General features: G+C 51.5%; 1 protein-coding gene across 2 annotated transcripts in view; it reads left to right on the forward strand.

Moving 5' to 3' along the window:
* Nucleotides 1–22,719, forward strand: part of LOC133357299 (transcription initiation factor TFIID subunit 6-like) — a 31,874-nt gene extending 9,155 nt beyond the window's left edge. Inside the window, exons 5-15 of one of the 2 annotated variants that reach the window (XM_061575176.1) lie at nt 1,931–1,987; nt 4,284–4,406; nt 6,120–6,262; nt 9,904–9,981; nt 10,502–10,603; nt 11,531–11,713; nt 13,097–13,171; nt 15,174–15,299; nt 16,203–16,403; nt 17,001–17,192; nt 18,053–22,719. In XM_061575176.1, the coding sequence (XP_061431160.1) occupies nt 1,931–1,987; nt 4,284–4,406; nt 6,120–6,262; nt 9,904–9,981; nt 10,502–10,603; nt 11,531–11,713; nt 13,097–13,171; nt 15,174–15,299; nt 16,203–16,403; nt 17,001–17,192; nt 18,053–18,628 (1,856 nt within the window). In that variant the 3' untranslated portion in view covers nt 18,629–22,719. The remainder of the gene's footprint in view (nt 1–1,930; nt 1,988–4,283; nt 4,407–6,119; nt 6,263–9,903; nt 9,982–10,501; nt 10,604–11,530; nt 11,714–13,096; nt 13,172–15,173; nt 15,300–16,202; nt 16,404–17,000; nt 17,193–18,052) is intronic. The other variant, XM_061575177.1, reaches the window with a different exon arrangement.
* Nucleotides 22,720–24,995: the final 2,276 nt, after the last annotated feature.

Genomic DNA, 24,995 nt, shown 5'->3' on the forward strand with positions numbered 1-24,995 from the left:
CCGCATTGGGAAGTGGGTTAAAATTTAGTTACAACATTTGAGGATACGACAACAACAGACTGAGTGAGTTAATAGAAAGCGTGTAAAAAGATCACCATCATGTTCATTGTCAGAGTCCTATTCATGACCAAGTACTCACAAACTAACTTTTTATTTTACTTGATAAGCCCCACCTAGCTCTAGAGCTCGATAGCTCAACGAAATGGCTTATCGCATGGAAATGAGATGTTAACTACCTCGCCTGGTAGGCAGGAGGTCACGTGTTCAATCCCGACCCTGACGCCTGCTGCTGTATATTTTGAGTTTGCACGTTCTCCCCGCGTTCACGTGGTTTCTTCTCCAGTTCTTCCACATTTAGAATCAACATCTATTTGGCTATTTGGCTACGATACATTGCCACCTGATAAGTCACTTCGTTGAGATATTATTTGTGACCAGGTCGGTTCTGTATATCAAAGCGAATTTCCCCATAAGAAATCATGGAAACTCAGATGATTCGTTCCACGACCCCAAAAATATTCATATAAAAATTATTAATACAAAATTCTGTACCTATTTTTGTTTATATTTAATATAAAGTAATCAAATGTATTGATTAAATTTAATCGTGGCTGGTGTGAGGGAGACGAGAGAGAGGAGAGGAGGAGGGTTATTGTGTAGGACGTAGGTAAAAAAATGTAATTAATAAAAGTAAAATAAAAATAAAATAAAAATCACGACGTTTCGGAGGCAATACAAGCTTCCGTCTTCAGGTGGAACCGTCACAGCACGATTGCTGTATCAAGTAAGAGATATTCCAAGAAAACAGTCCTTGTATATATAAACTGGTTGAGGGTGGGAGGAGCCAAGGTAGGCCCTGAATATTATTAAAAATAAAATAAAAAATAAAATAATACCCAGGGGCCTACCTTGGCTCCTCCCACTCTCAACCAGTATATATACAAGGACTGTTTTCTTGGAATTTCTCTTTACTTGATGCAGCAATCGTGCTGTGACGGTTCCACCTGAAGACGGAAGCTTGTGTTGCCTCCGAAACGTCGTGATTTTTATTTTACTTTTATAGATTTTAATTTTTTACCTACGTGACTTTACCGAAAAAAACCTAAGAATATGAATCCTTGCAGTCACGAAAGCTTCAAATCTGGACTTTCACGGTCACTAACGGAATCACTGCCATCCGTTGGCTCACGGGAATCTTTTTCTTTTCGTGCGACTTTAACAAGAAACCTATCCACTGACACTTGCTTTTGCCTCCTTTTGAGGTGGCAAGAAGCATTGTTGCAGTACAGTTCCTAAAGAACAGCCACTACACTTGGACACAAAATAAAACAATGCTTTACGCACACACACGTGGTCACAACGCTTTAGTAAACGGTAAACGCTCGCACGGATGTTGACTATACGAGTGAGGCACGCCGACTGAGACCGAGCATGGGAGACGATTACCCACAATCCCGCAGCGAGAGAAAGAGAGAAGAACCATTGGCTCAGTTGTGATCACGTGACGCTCGGCAGACAAAGCGTATACTGTACGTACTGCTCGTATTGCAAGACCTCGCTCGTTTATCAAATTATTATTTATTTTAAAAATGTGCTCGTCTTGCAAAACACTCGCAGAACAAGTTACTCGCAATCCAAGGTTTCACTGTAGTTTCAACTTGACTCTGATGGTGTGTTGTGATGTGGTGTGTTGTGATGTGTTGTGGTGTGTTGTGGTGTGTTGTGGTGTGTTGTGGTGTGTTGTGATGTGTTGTGGTGTGTTGTGGTGTGTTGTGGTGTGTTGTGATGTGTTGTGATGTGGTGTGTTGTGGTGTGTTGTGGTGTGTTGTGGTGTGTTGTGTTGTGATGTGTGTGATGTGTTGTGGTGTGTTGTGGTGTGTTGTGGTGTGTTGTGTTGTGGTGTGTTGTGATGTGTTGTGATGTGTTGCAGCTCACTGGCTGAGCATTGAGGGTGTTCAGCCGTCCATTCCGGAGAACCCGCCTCCCAGTGAGTATTTACACCACAAAAAAAACACACACATAGACAAAGATCCTCGTATAGCCTTTAACTGACTTGGGGCAAGTGCTGTTAGCGAGCACCTATAAAAGCCGGCATGCCACACGAGGGGGTGGGTGGCCAGTATCATGCCGGATCACCTTTGTATCCCGAGTGGCGATGTTATTAAACACACCGTGCCAGACATTTAAGGTTGAATCGACTTCGGGGGAGACCCGGGATCGGTTCAAATTATCGTCACTGTTTTTGGTTGCGAGTGGGACTCTGACTCTGGTCGCTGGGTTCGTAGTGCAGTGCGCTGTCCGCTACACGAGCACTCCCCACGTGTATCGAGGCCATGACGTGGTACTCTTTGGGTTTTTGGGTAAAGTCACGAAGGTGAAAAATTCAAATAAATTAAATCACGACGTTTCGGGCGCAACACAAGCGCACTACTTCAGGTGGGGACAACGTAGCGAAAGCATTAAAACACTTTTCAAGAAAGAAACGAATGTAGACATTTTATTCTTGGTTCTTTCGGTAAAGTCACGTAGAAGGGAAATAATAAAATAATTAAAATAAACAATAATGATCCATTAGGACGCTGTCTTTCCGACAGCTCTGTTCTTCACCTGATGATGATTGCTTGCGTTGTGGCCGAAACGTCGTGAGAATTTTATTATGTTGAATTATTATTTTATTATTTCCCTTCTACGTGACTTTACCGAAAGAACCAAGACTATGAATCCCTGCAGTCACGAAAACTTTAAATCGGAATGTGACATTTTAACGATGACAGAATAAATAATAATAAGATACCCTTTTTACAAAGACAGTTGTTGAGTATTCTCTAAGTTCAATGCAGAGAAGCAGTGGGGCCAATTAGGGTACAGTGTACAGCAGTACATTACTGTACGTACCGTACTACTGCCATGCTGAAGAGATAATGGTGCAAGACCCTTATCAAGAGACCCGTCTCCCAGGAAGTTTCTACCAACATGGCATGTCCAGTGTGCCCCAGGAGTGTTTCGGGCTCAGATTGACCTTTTCAGCCACCTGCGTTTTCACCGAACCCCAAACTCCTCGTCCCAATGACGTGTGCCGTGGTCATCGTCAACCTTTGAATGTGCAATTGAAAAATGTTGATACTCCTACTGATGCTCCTGCTGTTGTGGAGTGACTCATGCAGCCAGCTATGGCTGCAGGGTTTTGGTGGTACATGTTGTTTATGTCGTTTATTGTGAAATTTCGGTCACAGTTCCTATGATCACTGTTACATTGCTTTTATGGATTTATTTTGGTGATTTCGAAAGTTTTTTTGGTTTGGCCATGTTTTGTTTGTTGTAGTACGGAGTTAGAATGATGGCTTTAATCTAAGTTGTCTTGTGGTTGTTGTTGTTGTTTGACTTGCATCCCACTGGGATTTTTGCACACAGCGTTGGTGCACGGTGCTTTTTTTCTGGAAGACTTTTCAGTTTTTTCCTGGATTTTTCTGTTTGGCACCTAGTCACATCGTCACTTTAAGATGTTTTCTTTGTTGCGGTTGCACCCGATTCAAGAGCCCGAATGGCTCACAGGGCTATACCAAATAAATGAAACTGAAAAGCTGAAACTTTGATGGACGAACGGGCTGTATGTACAGACTGCCCCTGGCACCACCACCACCACCACCACTCGGCAGCGTCCCGAATCTCCCGTAAAAAACAACGGACCTACGATAAGCGCACGGGGAAGATGCCGGATGGCTGCCGGAATGTTTCCGGATACGTTGAAGGAAGATTCGTATTGCAGCCTATGACAGACGCCGGTTCATAGGGACATTCCGGATGGTAAAATGCCGGATCGCAGAGCTATGTTTGTGTTATTGAAGCAGCTTCGTGTGCCATTCGGCCTGTGTTCCCACAGTCAAGGTGTTTACTTGAGTAATTGTTAGTGGACACAGTCCGGGGGTCACTCATTCTGACCATTGTCATCACTGCAGCCTATGGGATTGAATTTGGAGGCTCAATGTGGCTTCAGGCTGGGGCGGTCCTGCACAAATACCATATTTCGATTTAAAGCTTTCGTGACTGCAGGGATTCATCTTCTTGGTTCTTTCGGTAACGTCACGTAGAAGGGAAGTAATAAAATAATAAAAATAAAACATAATAAAATAATATAATAAAATAATGTTTTAGTTTTATTATTTTATTACTTCCCTTCTACGTGACATTACCGAAAGAACCAAGAAGATAAATCCCATATTCCCGACTAACTTTGCATCCCTCATCACGCCCACCCTACCCCACCCCCCTCCCACCACCCCCAGCGCCAAAGGAGCAGCAGAAGAAGGAGGCGACGGAGCCCATGAGGATCATGAAGCCCGGACAGAGCGACGGGAACCTCAAGCCTGGACACAAGGCCTCCACGAGCGGGACCTCCGACGGCAAGGGTGTGTTAGTGTGTGTGTGAGCACGCGCGTGTGTGTGTGTGGGGTGTGTGTGTGTGGTGTGTGTGTGTGTGAGCACGTGCGTGTGTGTGTGTGGTGTGTGTGTGTGTGTGAGCACGTGCGTGTGTGTGTGTGGTGTGTGTGTGGGGTGTGTGTGTGTGGGGTGTGTGTGTGTGGTGTGTGTGTGTGTGAGCACGTGCGTGTGTGTGTGTGGTGTGTGTGTGGGGTGTGTGTGTGTGGTGTGTGTGTGTGTGAGTGAGTGTGTGTGTGGTGTGTGTGTGTGTGGTGTGTGTGTGTGGTGTGTGTGTGTGAGCACGTGTGTGTGTGTGAGCGCGTGTGTGTGTGGGCACGCGTGTGTGTGTGTGAGCACACGTGTGTGTGTGTGAGCACGTGTGTGTGTGTGTGTGAGCACGCGTGTGAGTGTGTGTGTGTGAGCACGCGTGTGAGTGTGTGTGTGTGAGCACGCGTGTGAGTGTGTGTGTGAGCACACGTGTGTGTGTGAGCACACGTGTGTGTGTGAGCACACGTGTGTGTGTGAGCACACGTGTGTGTGTGAGCACGCGTGTGTGTGAGCACGCGTGTGTGTGAGCACGCGTGTGTGAGTTTGAGCACGCGTGTGTGAGTGTGAGCACGCGTGTGTGAGTGTGAGCACGCGTGTGTGTGTGTGTGAGTGTGAGCACGCGTGTGTGTGTGTGAGCGCGCGTGTGTGTGAGCGCGCGTGTGTGTGCGAGTGTGTTAGCGCGCGTGTGTGTGCGAGTGTGTTAGCGCGCGTGTGTGTGTGAGTGTGAGCACGCGTGTGTGTGTGAGTGTGAGCACGCGTGTGTGAGAGCACGCGTGTGTGTGAGCACGCGTGTGTGTGAGCACGCGTGTGTGTGTGTGTGAGCACGCGTGTGTGTGTGTTAGCGCGCGTGTGTGTGTCAGCGCGCGTGTGTGTGTGTGTCAGCATGCGTGTGTGTGCGGGCGGTAGTGTAGCGGTTAGCGCGCTGCGCTACGAACCCGGCGACACGGGTTTGATTCCCGCTCACGGCCAACACCACTGACGATTATCTGAACCGGTCCTGGGCGTCCCCTAGGTCGACTCGGCCTCAAATGAGTACCTGGTGCGGTGTGTAAACATCGCCACTGGGGAGACAAAGGCGGCCGGGCATGATCCTGGCCACCCACCCCCTCGTGTGCCGTGCCGGCCTTCATAGGTGCTCGCTAACAGCACTTGCCCCATAAAGTTTCTTGAGGCTATACAGGGGTTCTTTGTCTTGGTGGGAGCATTTTGGTTGGGGTCAGCACGCCGCTCTACAAATCCCGGCGACCCGAGTTCGATTCCCACTCACACCCTCAGTCCCGCGAACACCAGGCCTCTCTCACCTACTCCCTCGCCACGTCTGTTCGCACTTCCGAATCGCACGGCTTGGCTATGTACGGCGCGAAAGAACTTCAGTGTGGAACGATATCACCCCTCTGCACATTCGCAGCATCACCTCAATCGCCTCCTTCAAGAGACACTTAAAAACTCACCTCTACAACCACGCGCTTTCGAGCGACTCTGAGCTTGGCTCCGCGCCTCTGAGTTGTGGCCACTACGTCTGCAAATTTGCGCGTGTTACAAATTTAACTATTATTATTAGAGTACAAACGTCCATACGTCCATGCCCTCTCTCCCTCCGTCTCCCACGCGCCCGCGCTGCCCCTCTGCCCCGTCTCCCGCCGCGTCTCGCGCAGGCAAGGACAAGAGGAAGGTGCCTGCGGAGGGCGCCGCCGTGCGCGTGAAAGCGCGTGCCACGCACGAGCTCTCCGTGGAGCAGCAGCTCTACTACAAGGAGATCACGGAGGCCTGCGTCGGCTCCTGCGAGTCCAAGCGAGCGGTGACACGCGCAGCCGGATATCCACACCGCCGGATATCCACACCACCAGATAGCCACACTACTGGATATCCACACCACCGGATATCCACACCACCGAATATCCACACCACCGGATATCCACACCACCAGATATCCACACCACCGGATAGCCACACCACCGGATATCCATACCGCCGGATATCCACACCGCCGGATATCCACACCACCGGATATCCACACCACCGGATAGCCACACCACCGGATATCCACACCGCCGGATAGCCACACCACCGGATATCCACACCACCGGATTGCCACACCACCGGATAGCCACACCGCCGGAGAGCCACACCACCGGATAGCCACACCACCGGATTGCCACACCACCGGATAGCCACACCACCGGATATCCACACCGCCGGATAGCCACACCATCGGATATCCACACCACCGGATATCCACACCACCGGATATCCACACCGCCAGATATCCACACCGCCGGATATCCACACCGCCGGATATCCACACCGCCGGATATCCACACCACCGGATATCCACACCACGGGATATCCACACCACGGGATATCCACACCACCGGATATCCACACCACCGGATATCCACACCGCCGGATATCCACACCGCCGGATTGCCACACCACCGGATAGCCACTCCACCAGATTGCCACACCACCGGATATCCACACCGCCGGATTGCCACACCACCGGATAGCCACTCCACCAGATTGCCACATAGCCGGATGATAGCCACGCAGCCGCATAGCCACATAGTTGGATAGTAGGAGAGCTTCACCATTCTTGCCCGATGAAGCTGATTGTAATTACCAGAGAAACGTCGTGCTACTCAAATTTTTTAATGCTGTTGATTCTCTCTTCAACACACCGGTGGGCTAAAGAAGTGAATTTGTCCTTTGAAAAAGGTGACACTTTTTTTACTGATTGGCCGTGTCGGGTGGTGGAGGGTTACAATCGATCATGAACCGTAACTTTGTGCTGTAAACCAAAAAACGACTCCGTGTCGATATTCTTTGGTTCTTTCGGTAAAGTCACGTAGATAGAAAATAAAAATAAAAACAAAACAAACAAAAAAATCCACAAATAAAAACAAAAAACCGACTACATAAGTTGCTGAGGAGATGGAATCTTCCTCAGTGCCATCGAAAAAGTAACTTGCAACACCACACCTATCTCCATCATTTGGGGAAAGAAGGGTGATCCAATCTCTGACACCCAGGAACAGATTTGCAGATTTGCTGAGCAATTCTGAGGTCTTGGGGGGGGGGAGGGGGAAATCCCTCAGCCTGGAAAACATCATGGGGTCAAGTGGGGATGACCCTGCTGAGGCTGGGGTGCCTCAAATATTGGAAGAAGTCTATTCTTTGGGTCTTTCGGTGACGTCACCTAGATAGGTTCAAAGAAAATAACAAAAACTACGACGTTTCGATCGCAACACAAGTGGTCGTCATCTTTGAACCTATCTGCGTGACTTTACCGAAAGACCCAAAGAATATTAATTCCTGCAGTCACGAAAGCTTTAAGTCAAGATTGGAAGAGGGAGTTACCGCCTGTGAGTGGCTGGCTGAGGTGCCATCTGTTGAGGAAGTACTGAAGGCGATCCAAAGTTGAGATCAGGAAAGGCACCAGGCAGGGATGATCTCCCAAGTGAAATGCTAAGGGAGGGTAGCGTTTATGCACAGACTGCCCTACATGACATCATAACAACAGTCTGGACCACTGGACGGGTTCCGCAGGATTGGAAGGATGCCCTGGTGGTCTCCCTCTTTAAGAAGGGGGACCGCACAGACTGCAACAACTACAGGGGCATCTCACTCCTCAGTGTGCCGGGAAAGGGCCTGGCAAGGATTATTCAACATCGCCTTGCTAGGCACGCTGAGGAGAGGCTTGCGGAGCCCCAATGCGGTTTCAGGAAAGGGCGGTCCTGCACAGATGCCATATTTTCTGTCAGTCTGCTACAGCAGAGGTGTAGGGAATTCCAACAAGACCTACATCTCTGTTTTGTTGACCTGGTCAAGGCCTATGATACCATCAGTAGACCTAGGCTCTGGGTTCTTCGTGCTTTCGGAGTCCCTGACTCTGCTCACAATCATTAAGGACCTTCATGATGGTGAGCGGGCCCGGACAAAACTACGTCACCGGGAGTCTGAGCCATTCCCTCTTCACCTTGGGGTGCGACAGGGATGTCCTCTGGCTCCCGCATTATTTAACATTTGTTTCGACCACGTAGTTAGTGAAGCCTTCCATGGCTGTACCGGAGGAATTTCCATCTGGTACAGATACAATGGGAGGCTGATCGATACCCGGGTGCAGTCAACAGACGGCTCCCTATTAGTCAACCATGTTATGTATGCCGATGATTTGGTTATTGCTGCTCACTCAGAGGAGGAGTTGGAGGCGCTGCTACTGAACCTGGAGCGTGCCACTAAGAGGTGGGGCCTTACCATTAGCCCCACCAAAACTAAGCACCTGCCTGGGTATTTTGTACCATCGGACACTCCACCCCCACCACTCCCAATTTATAATGGAGCAGTTGTGGAGAGAGTGGAGAGTTTCACACACCTGGGCAGTGTGCTCATGACTGGCTCCAGTTTAACAACAGAGGTCTCACTCCGAAACAGTCGAGAGGCATTATCTTTTCATCGGTTGCATAACGCTGTGTGGAAGCTACCTGGTCTGTCGCTCCACACGAAGCTTCAGGTCTTCTCGGCCACAGTCATTCCCTCCCTTCTTGACGCTTGCGAAACGTGGACCCCCCTAATGGAACATCTTCACCGGTTAGAAACATTTAGGCTGGCCTGCCTACAATCCATCCTGGGTTTAACCAGGCTGGATTGTGTGAGGAGCTCACAAATCCTTGAAAGATCTGGACAAAGTTCCATCGGTGACCTCCTCCGGCAGGCAAAGCTGCTTTGACTGGGTCATGTAGCCCGCATGCCCAGTTACCTCATGCCTAAACAGCTTTTGTTTGGCCGGATAGAGGGGGCTAAATTGGCGCTGCACGGGCTAGAGAAGAGATGGAGTGATGTGGTACAAGAGGACGTGGAGCTGAGTGGACTTGCCGATGACTGGTACCAGCGGTGTCAAGATCGGGCTCTGTAGAGAAAGCTCGTGAAGGACGCTACTGGGCAGTTGGAGGCAGTCGCCCTCCAACAACAACGGAGGGCGGAGGAGCGACGCTCACAACAACGAGCGGAGCGCCGGGTGGCTAAAGCACAGCAAGTTAGCACAGTAGGGGGCACAGGTGGTGCATCAGCCAGTCATCTCGGTCATCTCAGTCATCTCAGTCAGTCGACCCGTGGCACCTGGGTCTGCCCCGTGACGTCCTGCTAGCGGGCTTTCGACACTTCACGTGGCCTCAACGTGCACATAGCCTGGCACAGACGCCGTGGTGATGTCACCGCCCCTTAGTGGCGAATGGCGGTTGTTGTTCTTGTCATGTGTGCGTGCCTCAAATGAGTACCTGGTGCGGTGTGTAGTAAACATCGCCAATGGGGATACAAAGGCGTGGTGCTGGCCACCCACCCCCTCGTGTCCCGTGTCAGCCTTCATAGGTGCTTTGTAACAACACTGGTCCCAACATTCTGTTAAGGTTACACGGTGCATTTTTGTCTTTGTGCGTGTTACAGGAAGCACTGCAGAGCATCGCGAGCGACCCGGGGCTGTACCAGATGCTGCCACGTTTCAGCACCTTCATCTCCGAGGGAGTGAGTTCAATTCTAGATTTGAAGCTTTCGTGACTGCAAGGATTCATACTCTTAGGTTTTATCGGTAAAGTCACGTAGGTAAAAAAATAAAATTAAAAGTTAATAAAAGTAATAATGGAAATAAAATAAAAAATGACGACGTTTCGGAGGCAACACAAGTCTCCGTCATCAGGTGGGACCGTCACAGCTAATTTACTGTTTCAAGTGAGGACAAATTCCAAAAGACCAGCCCTTAAATACTTGATGCAGTAATTTTAGCTGTGACGGTCCCACCTGATGACGGAGACTTGTGTTGCCTCCGAAACGTCGTGATTTTTTATTTTATTTTATTTCCATTATTACTTTAATTAACTTTTAATTTTCTTTTTTTACCTACGTGACTTTACCGAAAAAACCTAAGAGTAGGAGTGAGTTCACTCGGCTTTGCCATGCAGTAGCCTCGGCTGCTCCGGGCCGGAACCCAGGATCACCATTGTCTCTGACACTGCCGTTGTGAACTACCCCCCCCCGGCACCTGCAGGTGCGCGTTAACGTCGCTCAGAACAACCTGGCTCTGCTCATCTACCTCATGAGGATGACCAAGGCACTGCTGGACAACCAGACGCTCTACCTGGAGAAATACGTGAGCTCGTGTGAACACCACCACCACCACCACCCAGCTCCCACACTGCTTCCTCAGTGGGAGATTGGAGAGACCGGTGCTGGCTATGGGAATGTGGAATCTCCACCGCTCGGTGGTTCTACGCCGTCCGCGAAGATGGGCGCAGGATGATGTTGCTTTGTGTGTCCGTGGCTCCGTGCATCAGGCGTGGTGCTGGCCACCCACCCCCTCGTCTGCCACAGTGTGCCGGTCTTCATTGGTGCTACTCGCCAACAGCACTTGCCCCAATTGTCTGTTGAGGCTATGAGGGGGATCTTTGTCTTTGCATACTTCAACAGCCTTTGAACAGCAACACGGGGGATCTTTGTGTTTGTATGTCTGTGCGTGTCTGTGCGTGTCTGTGCGTGTCTGTGCGTGTGTAGCAAAGTGTTTAGTGCGCTCCACTACGAACCCGGCAACCCAAGTTCGATTCCTACTCATGGCCGCCAATACCAGTGACGATTATCTGAACCGATCCTGGGTCTCCCCCTAGGTCGACTTGGCCTCAAATGAGTAGCTGTTGCGGTGTGTAAACATCGCCACTGGGGAGACAAAGGCGGCTGGACGTGGTTCTGGCCACCCACCCCCTCGTGTGCCGTGCCGGCCTTCGTAGGTGCTAGCTAACAGCACTTGCCCCAACAGTCTGGTACAGGCTACACGTGGGATCTTTTTTTTCTCAAATAATAGCCCAATCAAGTGGCTTATCTTGTGGAAATATATCGCAGCCAAATGCTCTGAACGCACGGTTTTGATTCTAAATGCAGAGATCAAAACCGGAGGACCCAAATACGCAGCATGCATCAGCGTCGGACTCTAACTCACGACCTCCTGCATACCAGGTGATCCAGTTAACATCTCACCACCGCGCCGCCCACTCTTTCGTCTTGATGTGTCCCCCGTCTCGTGCAGCTGCACGAGCTGATCCCCGCGGTGGTGACGTGCATCGTGAGCCGCCAGCTCTGCCTGCGCCCCGACGTGGACAACCACTGGGCCCTGCGCGACTTTGCCGCCCGCCTCATGGCGCAGATCTGCAAGAACTTCAGCTCCACGACAAACAACATCCAGTCCCGCTCGACCAAGACCTTCGTGAAGGTGCTCATCGCCTCCTTTGCTGTCTCCGTTGCGCTCCGTGGACCCGGCAGAGGCCTCACAAAGTCTCGAGGGTTTTAGGAGGGTCTCACACTCACTCACTCTTGCAGTACCGGGAGAGATCATACAAACTCCACTCACTCACTCTCACTCTGTAGGACAGGGGGAGATCACACAAACTCCACTCACTCTCACTCTGTAGGACAGGGGGAGATCATACAAACTCCACTCACTCACACACTCTGCAGAACAGGGGGAGATCATACAAACTCCACTCACTCACACACTCTGTAGGACAGGGGGAGATTATACAAACTCCACTCACTCTCACTCTGTAGGACAGGGGGAGATCATACAAACTCCACTCACTCACACACTCTGCAGAACAGGGGGAGATCATACAAACTCCACTCACTCACTCACTCTGTAGAACAGGGGGAGATCATACAAACTACACTCACTCTGTAGGACAGGGGGAGATCATACAAACTCCACTCACTCTGTAGAACAGGAGATCATACAAACTCCACTCACTCTGTAGAACAGGGGGAGATCATACACACTCCACTCACTCACTCTGTAGAACAGGGGGGGATCACACAAACTCCACTCACTCTGTAGAACAGGGGGAGATCATACAAACTCCACTCACTCTGTAGGACAGGGGGAGATCATACAAACTCCACTCACTCACACACTCTGCAGAACAGGGGGAGATCATACAAACTCCACTCACTCACACACTCTGTAGGACAGGGGGAGATTATACAAACTCCACTCACTCTCACTCTGTAGGACAGGGGGAGATCATACAAACTCCACTCACTCACACACTCTGCAGAACAGGGGGAGATCATACAAACTACACTCACTCATACCCTGCAGGACAGGGGGAGATCATACAAAATCCTCTCTCGCGAGGAACCCGGAAACCCGAGTTCGATTCTGAACTGGTCCTGGGCCTCCTCTTAGGTCGACTCAGCCTTAAATTAGTACCCGGTGCGGTGTGTAAACATCGACACTGGGGAGACAAAGGCGGCCGGGCGTGGTGCTGACCACCCACCCCCTCGTGTGCCGTGCCGGTCTTCATCGGTGCTCCTCGCCAACGGCACTTGCCCCCACAAGTATGTTAAGGCTACACGGGGGACCTTTGTTAAGTGAGTTAATTTATAAATGCGCAACTCTCATATCCAAGTGCACAGACTGCCTGTGCGTGCATTGCTTGTTGCTAGCGGCGGGGATACAAAGGTGCTCTGCCATCTTGCCGGCCACCCACCCACCCACCCCCTCGTGTGCCGTGCTTGCTAGCAGCACTTGCCCCAGCAGGCCGTCAGGGCTATCCGGGGGGGGGGATCTTTTGACTTTGTGGAACTTTGTGTCGCTCAGAGTCTGCACGACGACAAGACGCCGTGGACGACGCGCTACGGCTGCATCGCGGGCCTGGCCGAGCTCGGCTTCGACGTGAGCCCCTCCCCCCTCAGCCCCCCCCCCTCAACCCCCCCCCAACCCCCCCCTTTCCACCCCCCAACCCCCCCACATGCCGCCTCCACTCCCCCTCGTGACAGTCAGCGGCAGAGGTCGCAACCAGGTACCCGATACCCGGCTACCCGTACCTGGCTACCCGTACCCGGCCGGGTACAGGTACGGGTACCCGTTTGCGACCCTGGTGCGGCCGGGTACGGATAGGCCGTGAGTCACTGGTGAGTCACCGTTTGTCACTCATTTTCCAACGTCTTGTCTCCTCTCACAATTCAAGTTCCTAGAATCAACCCACCCGCGCCTGCAACATGGCTTCATCCCAGAGGTCGCAATCGGGTACCCGATACCCGTAGCCTACCCGTACCCGTCTGGGTACGGGTAGGGTACGGGTACGGCCGGTTACGTGTACGGGTACCCGTTTGCGACCCTGGTGCGGCCGGGTACGGGTACGGGTAGGCCGCGAGTCACTGGTGAGTAACTGTTTGTCACTCATTTCGGGTAGGGTACGGGCACTGGTAGGGAATCAAAACCCGTCTGCGACCTCTGGCCAGTGGCACTCCGGCTGGCCGTAGCGTCCAGAGGGAGGTCGTCGCACTGACGCCGTTTCTGATGCTGCCCCACCGATTGGCACGATTGGCTACGTACGGTGCGACAGATGTTCAGCATGCGTACACACACATACTACACTATACACTATTATATACTACACCACTATACACTACTACACACTATTATACACTATTATACACTACTATACACTATTATACACTACTATACACTACACATACTACTATACACTACTACACACACACATACAACTATACACTACTACACACATACATACAACTATACACTATTATACACTACTATACACTATTATACACTACACACTACTATACACTACTATACTTTACAATACACTATACTATACACTACTATACACTATTATACACTACACACTACTATACACTACTATACTTTACAATACACTATACTATACACTACTATACACTACACACTACTATACACTACTATACACTACACATTACTATACACTACTATACTATACAATGCACACTACTATACACTACTATACACTACTATACACTACACACTACTATACACTATACACTACTATACTATACAATGCACACTACTATACACTACTATACACTACACTACTATACACTACACACTACTATACACTACACTACTATACACTACTATACTATACACTACTATACACTACACACTACTATACACTACTATACACTACACTACTATACACTACTATACTATACACTACTATACACTATACACTACTATACACTACTATACTATACAATACACACTACTATACACTACTATACTATACACTACACTACTATACACTACACTACTATACACTACACTACTATACACTATACACTACTATACACTTCCCGCTCACGGCCAACGCCAGTGACGATTATTTGACCCGATCCTAGGCCTCGCCTAGGATCGGGTCAACAGTCTCACTTAAGTAGCTGGTGCGGTGTGTAGTGAACATCACCAATACACACTACACTACTATACACTACACTATACACTGCACTACTATACACTGCTATACACTACACACTACTATACACTACACTACTATACACTGCTATACACTACACACTACTATACACTACACTACTATACACTACACTACTATACACTACACACTACTATACACTATACACTACTATACACTACACTACTATACACTACACACTACACACTACACTATACACTACACTACTATACACTACACACTACTATCGTCTCAACAGCCTCACTTGAGTAGCTGGTGCGGTGTGTAGTGAACGTCGCCACTGGGGAGGGCAGCCGGGCGTGGTGCTGGTCTCCCACCGCCTCGTGCGCCGTGCCGGCCTCGCCGGCGCCGCTACTTGCTAACGGCACTTGCCCCAACGGCCTCTTTGTCCGTGCGCGCACGCAGGTGATCAAGACGCTCGTCATCCCGCGTCTCCCCGCCGAGGGTGACCGCATCCGGCAGGTGCTGGAGGGCCCGGTGATCAGCAACATCGACAAGATCGGGGCGCAGCACGTGCAGACGCTGCTGCTGGTCAGACGAGCGCGTGTGTGTGTGTGTGCGCGTGTGTGTGTGTGCGTGTGTGTGTGCGTGTGTGTGTGTGCGTGTGTGTGTGTGTGCGCGTGTGTGTGTGTGCACACACGCGGAGCGCCGGGTGGCTAAAGCACAGCAAGTTGGTACAGTAGGGGGCACAGGTGGTGCATCAGCCAGTCATCTCAATCATCTCGGTCAGTCGACCCGTGGCACCTGGGTCTGTCCCGTGACCTCCTGCCAGCGGGAGTTCGACACTTCACGTGGCCTCAAGGTGCACTTGGCCTGGCACAAGCGTCGTGGTGACGTCACCGCCACTTAGTGGCGAATGGCGGTTGTTGTTGTTGTGTGTGTGTGTGGCGGTGGTAGTGTGAGGGGCGGTATTTGTGGGGAGCGGTAGTGTAGCGGTTAGCGCTACGCTGCGCTACGAACCTGGCGATCCGGGTTCGATTCCCGCTCACGGCCACCACCGGTGACGATTATCTGAACCGGTCCTGGGCGTCCCCTAGGTCGACTTAGCCTGAAATGAGTACCTGGTGCGGTGAGTAAACATCGCCACTGGGGAGACAAAGGCGGTCGGGCGTGGTGCTGGCCACCCACCCCCTCGTGTACCGTGCCGGCCTTCATAGGTGCTCGCTAACAGCACTTGCCCCTATACAATTTTTATTGTTTTATATTTATATTATTTTATTTCTCTTCTACATTACTTTACCGAAAGAACCAAGAATATAATACCTATACAGTCTGTTAAGGCTATACGGGGGATCTTTGTTGTCAGGGGCGGTAGTGGATGATGATGGTGGTGTTGGTGGTGGTGTTGGTGCTACAGCGGGTGGTGTTGGTGCTACAGCGGTGTGGTGTTGGTGCTACAGCGGTGGTGACGCGGCTGCGCTTTATGATCCACAGAAGCACTGCGCGCCGGTGCTGGTCAAGCTGCGTCCGGGCCCCGACAGCGCCGAGGCCTACAAGGCGGACTATGGGCACCTGGGCCCCCTGCTGTGCACCCACGTCACCAAGGCTCGCGTGCAGGTCAGCTCCTCCTCCTCCTCAATCACCGCTCAGGGCCTGCAGCTCAACCGCTCCACGCTCACCTTCACTCACCCACAGGTGAGCAGCTTCAAACTCACCACCCTCACCTCAGTCCCCTCCATCGTGACCCCGACAACCGCTCCACGCTCACCTTCACTCACCCGCAGGTGAGCGGCTTCAGACTCACCACCATCACCTCAGTCCCCCCGTCGTGACCCCGACAACCGCTCCACGCTCACCTTCACTCACTCACAGGTGAGCGGCTTCAGACTCACCACCCTCACCTCAGTCCCCTCCATCGTGACCCCAACAACCGCTCCACGCTCACCTTCACTCACCCACAGGTGAGCAGCTTCAAACTCACCACCGTCACCTCAGTCCCCCCGTCGTGACCCCAACAACCGCTCCGCGCTCACCTTCACTCACCAGGAAGGTGAGCGGCTTCAAACTCACCACCTCAGTCCCCACGTCGTAACCCCAACAACCGCTCCACGCTCACCTTTACTCACCGCCATCACGTGAACAGCGCTGTACTCACCTGAAGCCCGCCACCACTTCACTCGCCTGCAAGTTGTGACGCTGTATGGACGACGACGACGACGACGATGGGTAGTTTGATGACGATGACGATGTGTTGATGACGTTGCTGACGTTGCTGCTGTGCCCACCCCCCAGGTGCGTGGTGCCATCGGTGCCCCTCACTCTCTCGCGAGCCCCCAGACGGCGCTGCCCCCCCGCTCCTCCACCATCATCAAGGTGCCAGGCTCAGGGGGGGGGCTCTATTCCACGTCCCTGCAGGGGGGCAGCGACGCGTCTGGGCTGCCCCCCAAGTTCATCGTCGTGTCGGCCCCCACCGGCCCCACACAGGTGATCACACACACAGACACACACAGACACACAGACACACACAGACACGTGTACACAGAGACACACACAGACACACACAGAGACACACAGAGACACACAGAGACACACGTGCACACACAGACACACGTGTACACACGTGTACACACAGACACGTGTGCACACAGACACACACAGACACACGTACACACACAGACACACACAGAGACACGTGTGCACACAGACACACGTGTGCACACAGACACACACAGACACACGTGTACACACAGACACAAACAGACACGTGTGCACACAGACACGTGTGCACACAGAGACACGTGTGCACACAGACAACAAAGGCAAAATCCCCTTTATAGCCTTAACAGACTGTAGGGGCAAGTGCTTTTAGCGAGTAGCACCTATGAAGGCCGGCACGGCACACAAGGGGTTGGGTGGCCAGAACCACGCCCAACCGCCTTTGTCTCCCCAGTGCTCGTGTTTACACACCACCGCACCAGATGTACTCATTTGAAGCTGAGTCAACCTAGGGGAGGACCCAGGACCAAGCGAGACTCTCACGCGTACGCACACAAAGACAAAGATCCCCCGTGATAGCCTTAAGAGACTGTTGGGGCAAGTGCTGTTAGCACACGTGCACACAAACACACTCGATAATGTTGATGTTGCTGCTGCTGTTGGCCATGGATAAATTAGGACGATGATGATAATCTATTGAAGATGATAGAATAATGACGATGACGTTGATGATGTTGCTACGCGCACGAAAAAACAAAGGCAAGGATCTCCCGTATAGCCTTAATCGACTGTTGGGGCAAGTGCTGTTAGCGAGCACCCACGCAGACAAACGGCTTCTCCCCACGCAGATCCTGCCGATGTCCTCCTCCACCTCGTCGCCCTCCACCTCGTCACCCGCCACCGCCTCCTCGCTGTCCTCGTCCCTGTCGGCCACGATGGCGACGGCCGGCGGCACGCCCACCGTGGTGAAGCTGCTCGCGCCCAGCCAGAAGCTGGCGCCGGGCATCACCGTCTCGGTGATGCCCTCCTCCTCCTCGTCCTCCTCGTCGCCCTCCTCCTCGTCGCTCGACGTGACCGGCAAGCCGGTGACGCCGGCGCCGGCGGGGGCGTCGTCCTCGCTGGGCGTCGCGGCGAGGGGCGGTGCCGGCAGCGTGCCGCAGCTCATCGCCGTCAAGCAGGAGGGCGTCGACGGCCAGCCCATGGTGGTGCTGCGCAAGCCGGGTGCGCCGGGACCGGCAGCAGGAGCAGCAGCAGGAGGAGCCACGAGCAACGCCGTGACGGTGACGGTGGCGGGGGTGACGGCCGCTGCCGGCGGTGGCGTTGGCGGTGCCGTTGGCGGTGTCGGCACGGCTTTGGGGACGGCGCCTGGTGGGACGGGCTCAGCGGTGCCCAAATCGGAGCCCGGGACCACGGGCTCGGCTTAGCCCGGTACCACTGCCGTGGTGGTGGTGGTGGTGGCAGGGGAGTCGAGATGATAGTGATGGTGTCTGGATCGTAGTAGTGTTGAATTCTCTAAAGCAGTGGATTTACACCCACCCCCACCCACCCCCAGTCCATAGCTACGCGCACTGCCGGATAGCGTCCCACCCCCCCCCCCGCCTCCCCTCCCACAAGGGTTATACTGCTGCTTCACACGGCCGCACGTATGCTTGTGTGTATCTTGAAATCGTACATGTTCGTGTTTGGACGTTGACATTATTTAGCGCCGAGCGTAGCCAACGGCGCTTAACGGAGGTGCGGGAAAGTGGCCAGCGGCCAGTCGCATGCAACACTCTTCCATTAACGTCGACGATGAATTGACCGTGGCTTTAGCGAGAATCCTATGGAGTTGGTGCTTTCGCTAAAATCAAATCTATTTTACTGTTTTTACTTCACCAGGCAAGGCCCGCTAGCGCTTTCTCAGCAGCAACCCGGCCGCAAATGATAGCTCAGCCAAGTGGCTTATCGCGTGGAAATTTCAGGCAGTCTAATACTCTGAACGCGGGATGTTGATTCTAAATGTGGAGGGGAAAAGCGGAGGATCCGGAGAAAGATCTGCGTGACGGGGAGAGGGAGAGAGACGCAAACTCCAAATATACAGCAGCAGGCGTCGTCAGGGTTGGGATCGAACCCACGACCTCCTGCATACCGGGCGAGGTAGTTAACATCTAGCCACCGTGATGATGATGAGAGACGCAAACTCCAAATATACAGCAGCAGCAGGCGTCAGGGTTGGGATCGAACCCACGACCTCCTGCACACCAGGCGAGGTAGTCAACATCTCCTAGCCACTGTGATGATGATGAGAGAGAGACGCAAACTCCAAATATACAGCAGCAGGCGTCGTCAAGGTTGGGATCGAACCCACGACCTCCTGCACACCAGGCGAGGTAGTTAACATCTCCTAGCCACCGTGGTGCCCTTGTTGAACAATTAATTGCGTCACATGTGGAGCTGTGTGTGTTTCATTGTTGGGGGGGTGGAGGGAGGTTGTTAAATGTTCCAAGGATAAATCACAGGCATAGTGGGTGCGGAACGGAGTGCATTCTGGGGCACGTCAACGGGGGAGATGGAGCGATGGAATCGGCACGTGGATTGGTGGCCCGGTGGGGAGGCCTTCATCCAGCGGTGAATTGATCACGACTGAGGATCACGGCAATGACGGCAAACATGTTGTACGTACGTTGACGTTCTTTCGCATCGGAGGTTGTGGGGGAAGGACAACAGAGGATGACATTTTGACACGTGTGGCGACGAGAGGTTGTTTTATATTCTTGGTTCTTTTGGTAAAGTCACGTAGAAGGGAAAGAACCAAGAATAGGAATCCCTGCAGTCGCCAAAGCTTTAAATCGAAAGAGGTTGTTTGTTTCAAAAGTGCAAATTTGTGGAGAATGATTTTAAACGATTGTGGAGTTTTAGGAGCGGTGGTTTAGGATCACGGGAAATGACGCGCGCGTCCCGGGAGCCCGGAGGAATCCCTCCGCGCTGTATACGAGTGGGTGACGTTGAAAAGCGCCACACGGATGGATACAAGAATCCAAAATCTGTTTCCGCAGATTGCTGAGCACCCTTCTGAGTCACGGATTGTTTTTAAGGCGCAAAAAAAAGTTATTTCCAGAAGCAAGAATCCTCTGTGGAGTAGTCAGTGATAGTGATGATTTACGAGCCTTGGTCGATGCACTGCTAGATGAAGGCAGCGGTAGCCATGCTTCACCGCGCTGGTCAGTGCTGGCAGGAGAATGGTGAGAGGTGGGTTCCCAGGATCGGTTCGGGTTTCTTCGCTCACCGTTGATGTTAGCCAGAATCACTATCATCATTTCGCTTGGGAGATCATCTCTGCCCGGTGCCTTTCCTGGTCTCAGACTCAGGATCGCCTTCAGTACTTCCTCAACAGATGGCACCTCAGCCAGCCACTCACAGGGGGTGACCTCTTCCAATATTTGAGGCACCGCAGCCTCAGCAGGGTTATATCCCCACTTTGTGCCATGATGTTTTCCTGGCTGAGGGATTTCCCCTCCCCCAGGACCTCACAGAAATGCTCAGCAAATCTGCAAACCTGTTCCTGGGGGTCGGAGATTGGATCACCGTTTTTTCCCCTACTGATGGTAATAGGTGTGGCGCTGCAGGTTACTTTTTGCGGGCACGGATGGCCGGGATTGAGTTCAAAGTCAGCGGGTTCAGAGCGCGAGGCGCTAACCACTGCGCCACCGCTCTGTGTCTCGCGCGTAACCGACACGTGACGATCATGTGATGTTTTATTAAAGTTGTTTCTTTACACGCGCGGTGACGTTTCCGTTTGTAAGTCGGAATCGATTGTTTGTGATTGGTCGAAATGCAGGCGGTCTCTGGTTTACTGCGGTCCACATTCACAGCGTTTATGTAACGCCATCGTGGATCCATTTACGACGCAGAAACTTGATTTTACGACGCATCTTCCGACGTGTCTCTGATGTGACTTTGGTGTTGAGCTTTTGTTATTCTCGAGTGTTTGTGTGGATGTTTACCTAATAAATCCTGTTAAATACGGCCAATGCAAGGGAAAAACACACATCAAGCAAGTGATGTTTTTACTGTCTATAGGAAAAAATAGGGGTCCGGTTTTATGACGATCCGATTTACGACAACGGCTTTTCCATGAACGAATTGTAACGTAACAGCGGGGGCCGCCTGTATTATGCAACTGGTGCATGCTGATGAAGTTGGTGGTGATGGGGGTGAAGGTGGTGGTGATGGGATGATAAAGATGTGGATTCGTGAAGCCTTCGATAGCTGCACCAGAGGAATTTCCATTTGGTACAGATACAATTGGAGGCTGATTGATGCCCGGGTGCGGTCAAGGGATGGCTCCCTATTGGTCAACCACGTTATGTATGCCGATGATTGGGTGATAGCTGCTCATTCAGAGGAGGAGTTGGAGGCGCTGTTGCTGAACCTGGAGCGTGCCACTAAGAGGTGGGGCCTGACCATCAGCCCCACCAAAACTAAGCACCTGCCTGGGTATTTTGTACCATCGGACACTCCACCCCCACAACTCCCAATCGGTGATGGGGCAGTTGTGGAGAGAGTGGAGAGTTTCCCATACCTGGGCAGTGTGCTCATGACGGGCTCCGGTTTGACAGCAGAGGTCTCACTCCGAATCAGTCGAGCGGCAATATATTTTCATCGGTTGCGTAACGCTGTGTGGAAGCTACCAGGTCTGTCGCTCCGCACGAAGCTTCAAGTCTTCTCAGCCACAGTCATGCCATCCCTTCTCTACGCTTGCGAAACGTGGACCCCCCGAATGGAACATCTTCGGCGGTTAGAAACATTTAGGCTGGTCTGCCTACGATCCATCCTGGGTTTAACCTGGCTGGAGTGTGTTAGGAGCCCACACATTTTATTTCTGTGAGCGAGGAATGCCGATGAAGGGCCGATGCAGACCTCGAGGGGTGGTGTGGCCAGAACCAAGTGGCAGAGGTCGCAAACGGGTTTTGATTCCTCATCCGTACCCGGCCGCACCAGGGTCGCAAACAGGTACCCGTACCCTACCCGTACCCGGCTGAGTACGGGTAGGGTACGGGTATCGGGTACCTGATTGCGACCTCTGGGATGAAAGCCATGTTGCAGGCGCGGTTGGGTTGATTCTAGGAACTTGAATTGTGAGAAGAGACAAGACGTTGGGAAATGAGTGACAGTTACCCACCAGTGACTCACGGCCTACCCGTACCCGGCCGCACCAGGGTCGCAAACGGGTACCCGTACCCGGCTGGGTACGGGTAGCCGGGTATCGGGTAGGGTACGGGTATCGGGTACCCGGTTGCGACCTCTGCCAAGTGGTAACTCAGCATCGGGACTCAGAGGCAAGTGAAAACACAACTTTTGTGTTCGATTCGTATCACTTTATTTTATGTTTTATTCACCATACAATATGTATTACATTGTTAAACATGCACGTGTACAATATTTATTCTTATGAGTCTAACAAGGCTTCCATTTTCTGTGGGAACGCAACACATTTCATCACGCTGACCATATGGGCATTTAATAATAATGCATTTATTTTATATAGCGCTTTCCTACTACCCAAATCACTGACCAGTGAAACGTATTAAATCATATATACTGGAAACAATTACGTTCATTGTGTTCCTACTTACGAACGGGTCTCGGGAACAAATTATGTTCATAAGTCGAGGACTCCCTGCACATTTAACTTGGGTCCGGAGGGGTGGGGGTCTGGATGGGTGGGGGTCTGGATGGGTGGGGGTCTGGATGGGTGGGGGCACGGATGGGTGGGGGTCCGGATGGGTGGGGGTCCGGTGGGGTGGGGGTCCGGAGGGGTGGGGGTCCGGAGGGGTGGGGTCCGGATGGGTGGGGGTCCGGATGGGTGGGGGTCTGGATGGGTGGGGGCACGGATGGGTGGGGGTCCGGATGGGTGGGGGTCCGGATGGGTGGGGGTCCGGATGGGTGGGGGTCCGGATGGGTGGGGGTCTGGATGGGTGGGGGCACGGATGAATGGGTGGGGGGGTCTGGACAAGTGGGGGCCTCCAGCTGTTGCCTGGAAGTGGATGATGGTCGAATTAATGATGATAGCAAGCAGCTGCTTATGTGCATTGGAGGAATGTTCTGGATGGCCGCGGGTGCAGCTGGTAGTGGGTGGGATGAGGAAGCGGTGTGTTTGCTACCGCGTGGCCGTGCGTCGTCAAACTCAGCACGGCCTCCACAACAACTGCAGAGACGTTTTAAAGAGTTTGCGCAGAAAGTGCCACGTTCTTTTGCGTCTGAATTTCGGTTGGGATCCTCTTCCTTTGAGAATCATCGTGACATCCTATCAAGGCGTCAGCAACCGGTTCCTCTTTCGGCCCGCAAGGGTCATCGGTGTCTGCTGCTGCTACTGCTGATACCCCGGTCATCTACAGGTGTTGGAGAGCATCTTTTGCGGGGAGTCACTCATCTGGGTCCCAACTGGAAAAAAAAGAACACTTCGTAAAATAACGAAATTAACAGAGAGGCTGTTGTACCATAACAGAGGTGGTTTGGGTTAGATCGCGTGAATGTGTCGTAAAACCCGCCACCACCCAACACAGCCAATTATTAGGGTTTCCATGTCAACAAAACATGGCAATTAGTTACTGGTTCAACACACCGATGTGTTGGAGAGTAAACCCACCACATTTACAATTCCGCTACCAAGATGTTTCACTGATGATAGTGGTGGTTGAATCGTAACAAATTTAATGGGCATTTAAATACAGTACATTATTGTGTTCTTCCAAACCGTTCAATTTCAGAAAATAATTGTGTTTCTCAGCAGAGGACTTCCTATTGTACATTTGTAGTGTCGGTGTGTGCGTCTCTTCTGCTCGGGGCTTGTGTGTCACACACGCACTCAGTCGGAGACGAGCTGGTCGCAGGAGGCACCGTCCTCTTGTTGTTGTTGTTGTTCTTGTTGTTGTTGTTGAGTCCACGCCACCACTCGTGCCCCCTCTCCCTCACGACCCCGCAATGATCTGGCGAAGGCCGAAACTACCACCACAGATATCACTAATACTCATCACCACCACTATCAGCACCACCACAACCACTATCATCACCACGATCACCACTATCACAACCACCATCACCACCGCTAACATCACCAACATCATCACTACTATCATCACCACCGCTATCACTACCACCACTAAATCATAACCACCACTGTGACCACTACCACTATTATCACAACCACTACCACCACCACGATCACCACCACCACTATCATCACCACCACCACGATCACCACCACCACCACTACGATCACCACCACCACGATCACCACCACGACCACCATCACCACCACCACCACGATCACCACCACCACCTCGCAAAGTCACCGCGTCACATGGCAATATCCCCCTACTGTACTCGCCTTACTTTGTGCAGCTCGTGTACCGTTGGTAGCGCAACCATCATTAAAAGACAAAAAGTAATATATAACAATACTTTTGTATAAACACAATAAGTAATATATAACAATACTTTTGTATAAACACAATAAGTAACATATAACAATACTTTTGTATAAACACAATAAGTAATATATAACAATACTTTTGTATAAACACAATAAGTAATATATAACAATACTTTTGTATAAACACAATAAGTAATATTTAACAATACTTTTGTATAAACACAATAAGTAATATATAACAATACTTTTGTATAAACACAATAAGTAATATATAACAATACTTTTGTATAAACACAATAAGTAACATATAACAATACTTTTGTATAAACACAATAAGTAATATATAACAATACTTTTGTATAAACACAATAAGTAAT

This window comes from Lethenteron reissneri, chromosome 57 (assembly GCF_015708825.2).
Source record: "Lethenteron reissneri isolate LAM-NWPU_2019-01 chromosome 57, ASM1570882v1, whole genome shotgun sequence".
NCBI classification, from domain to species: domain Eukaryota; kingdom Metazoa; phylum Chordata; class Hyperoartia; order Petromyzontiformes; family Petromyzontidae; genus Lethenteron; species Lethenteron reissneri.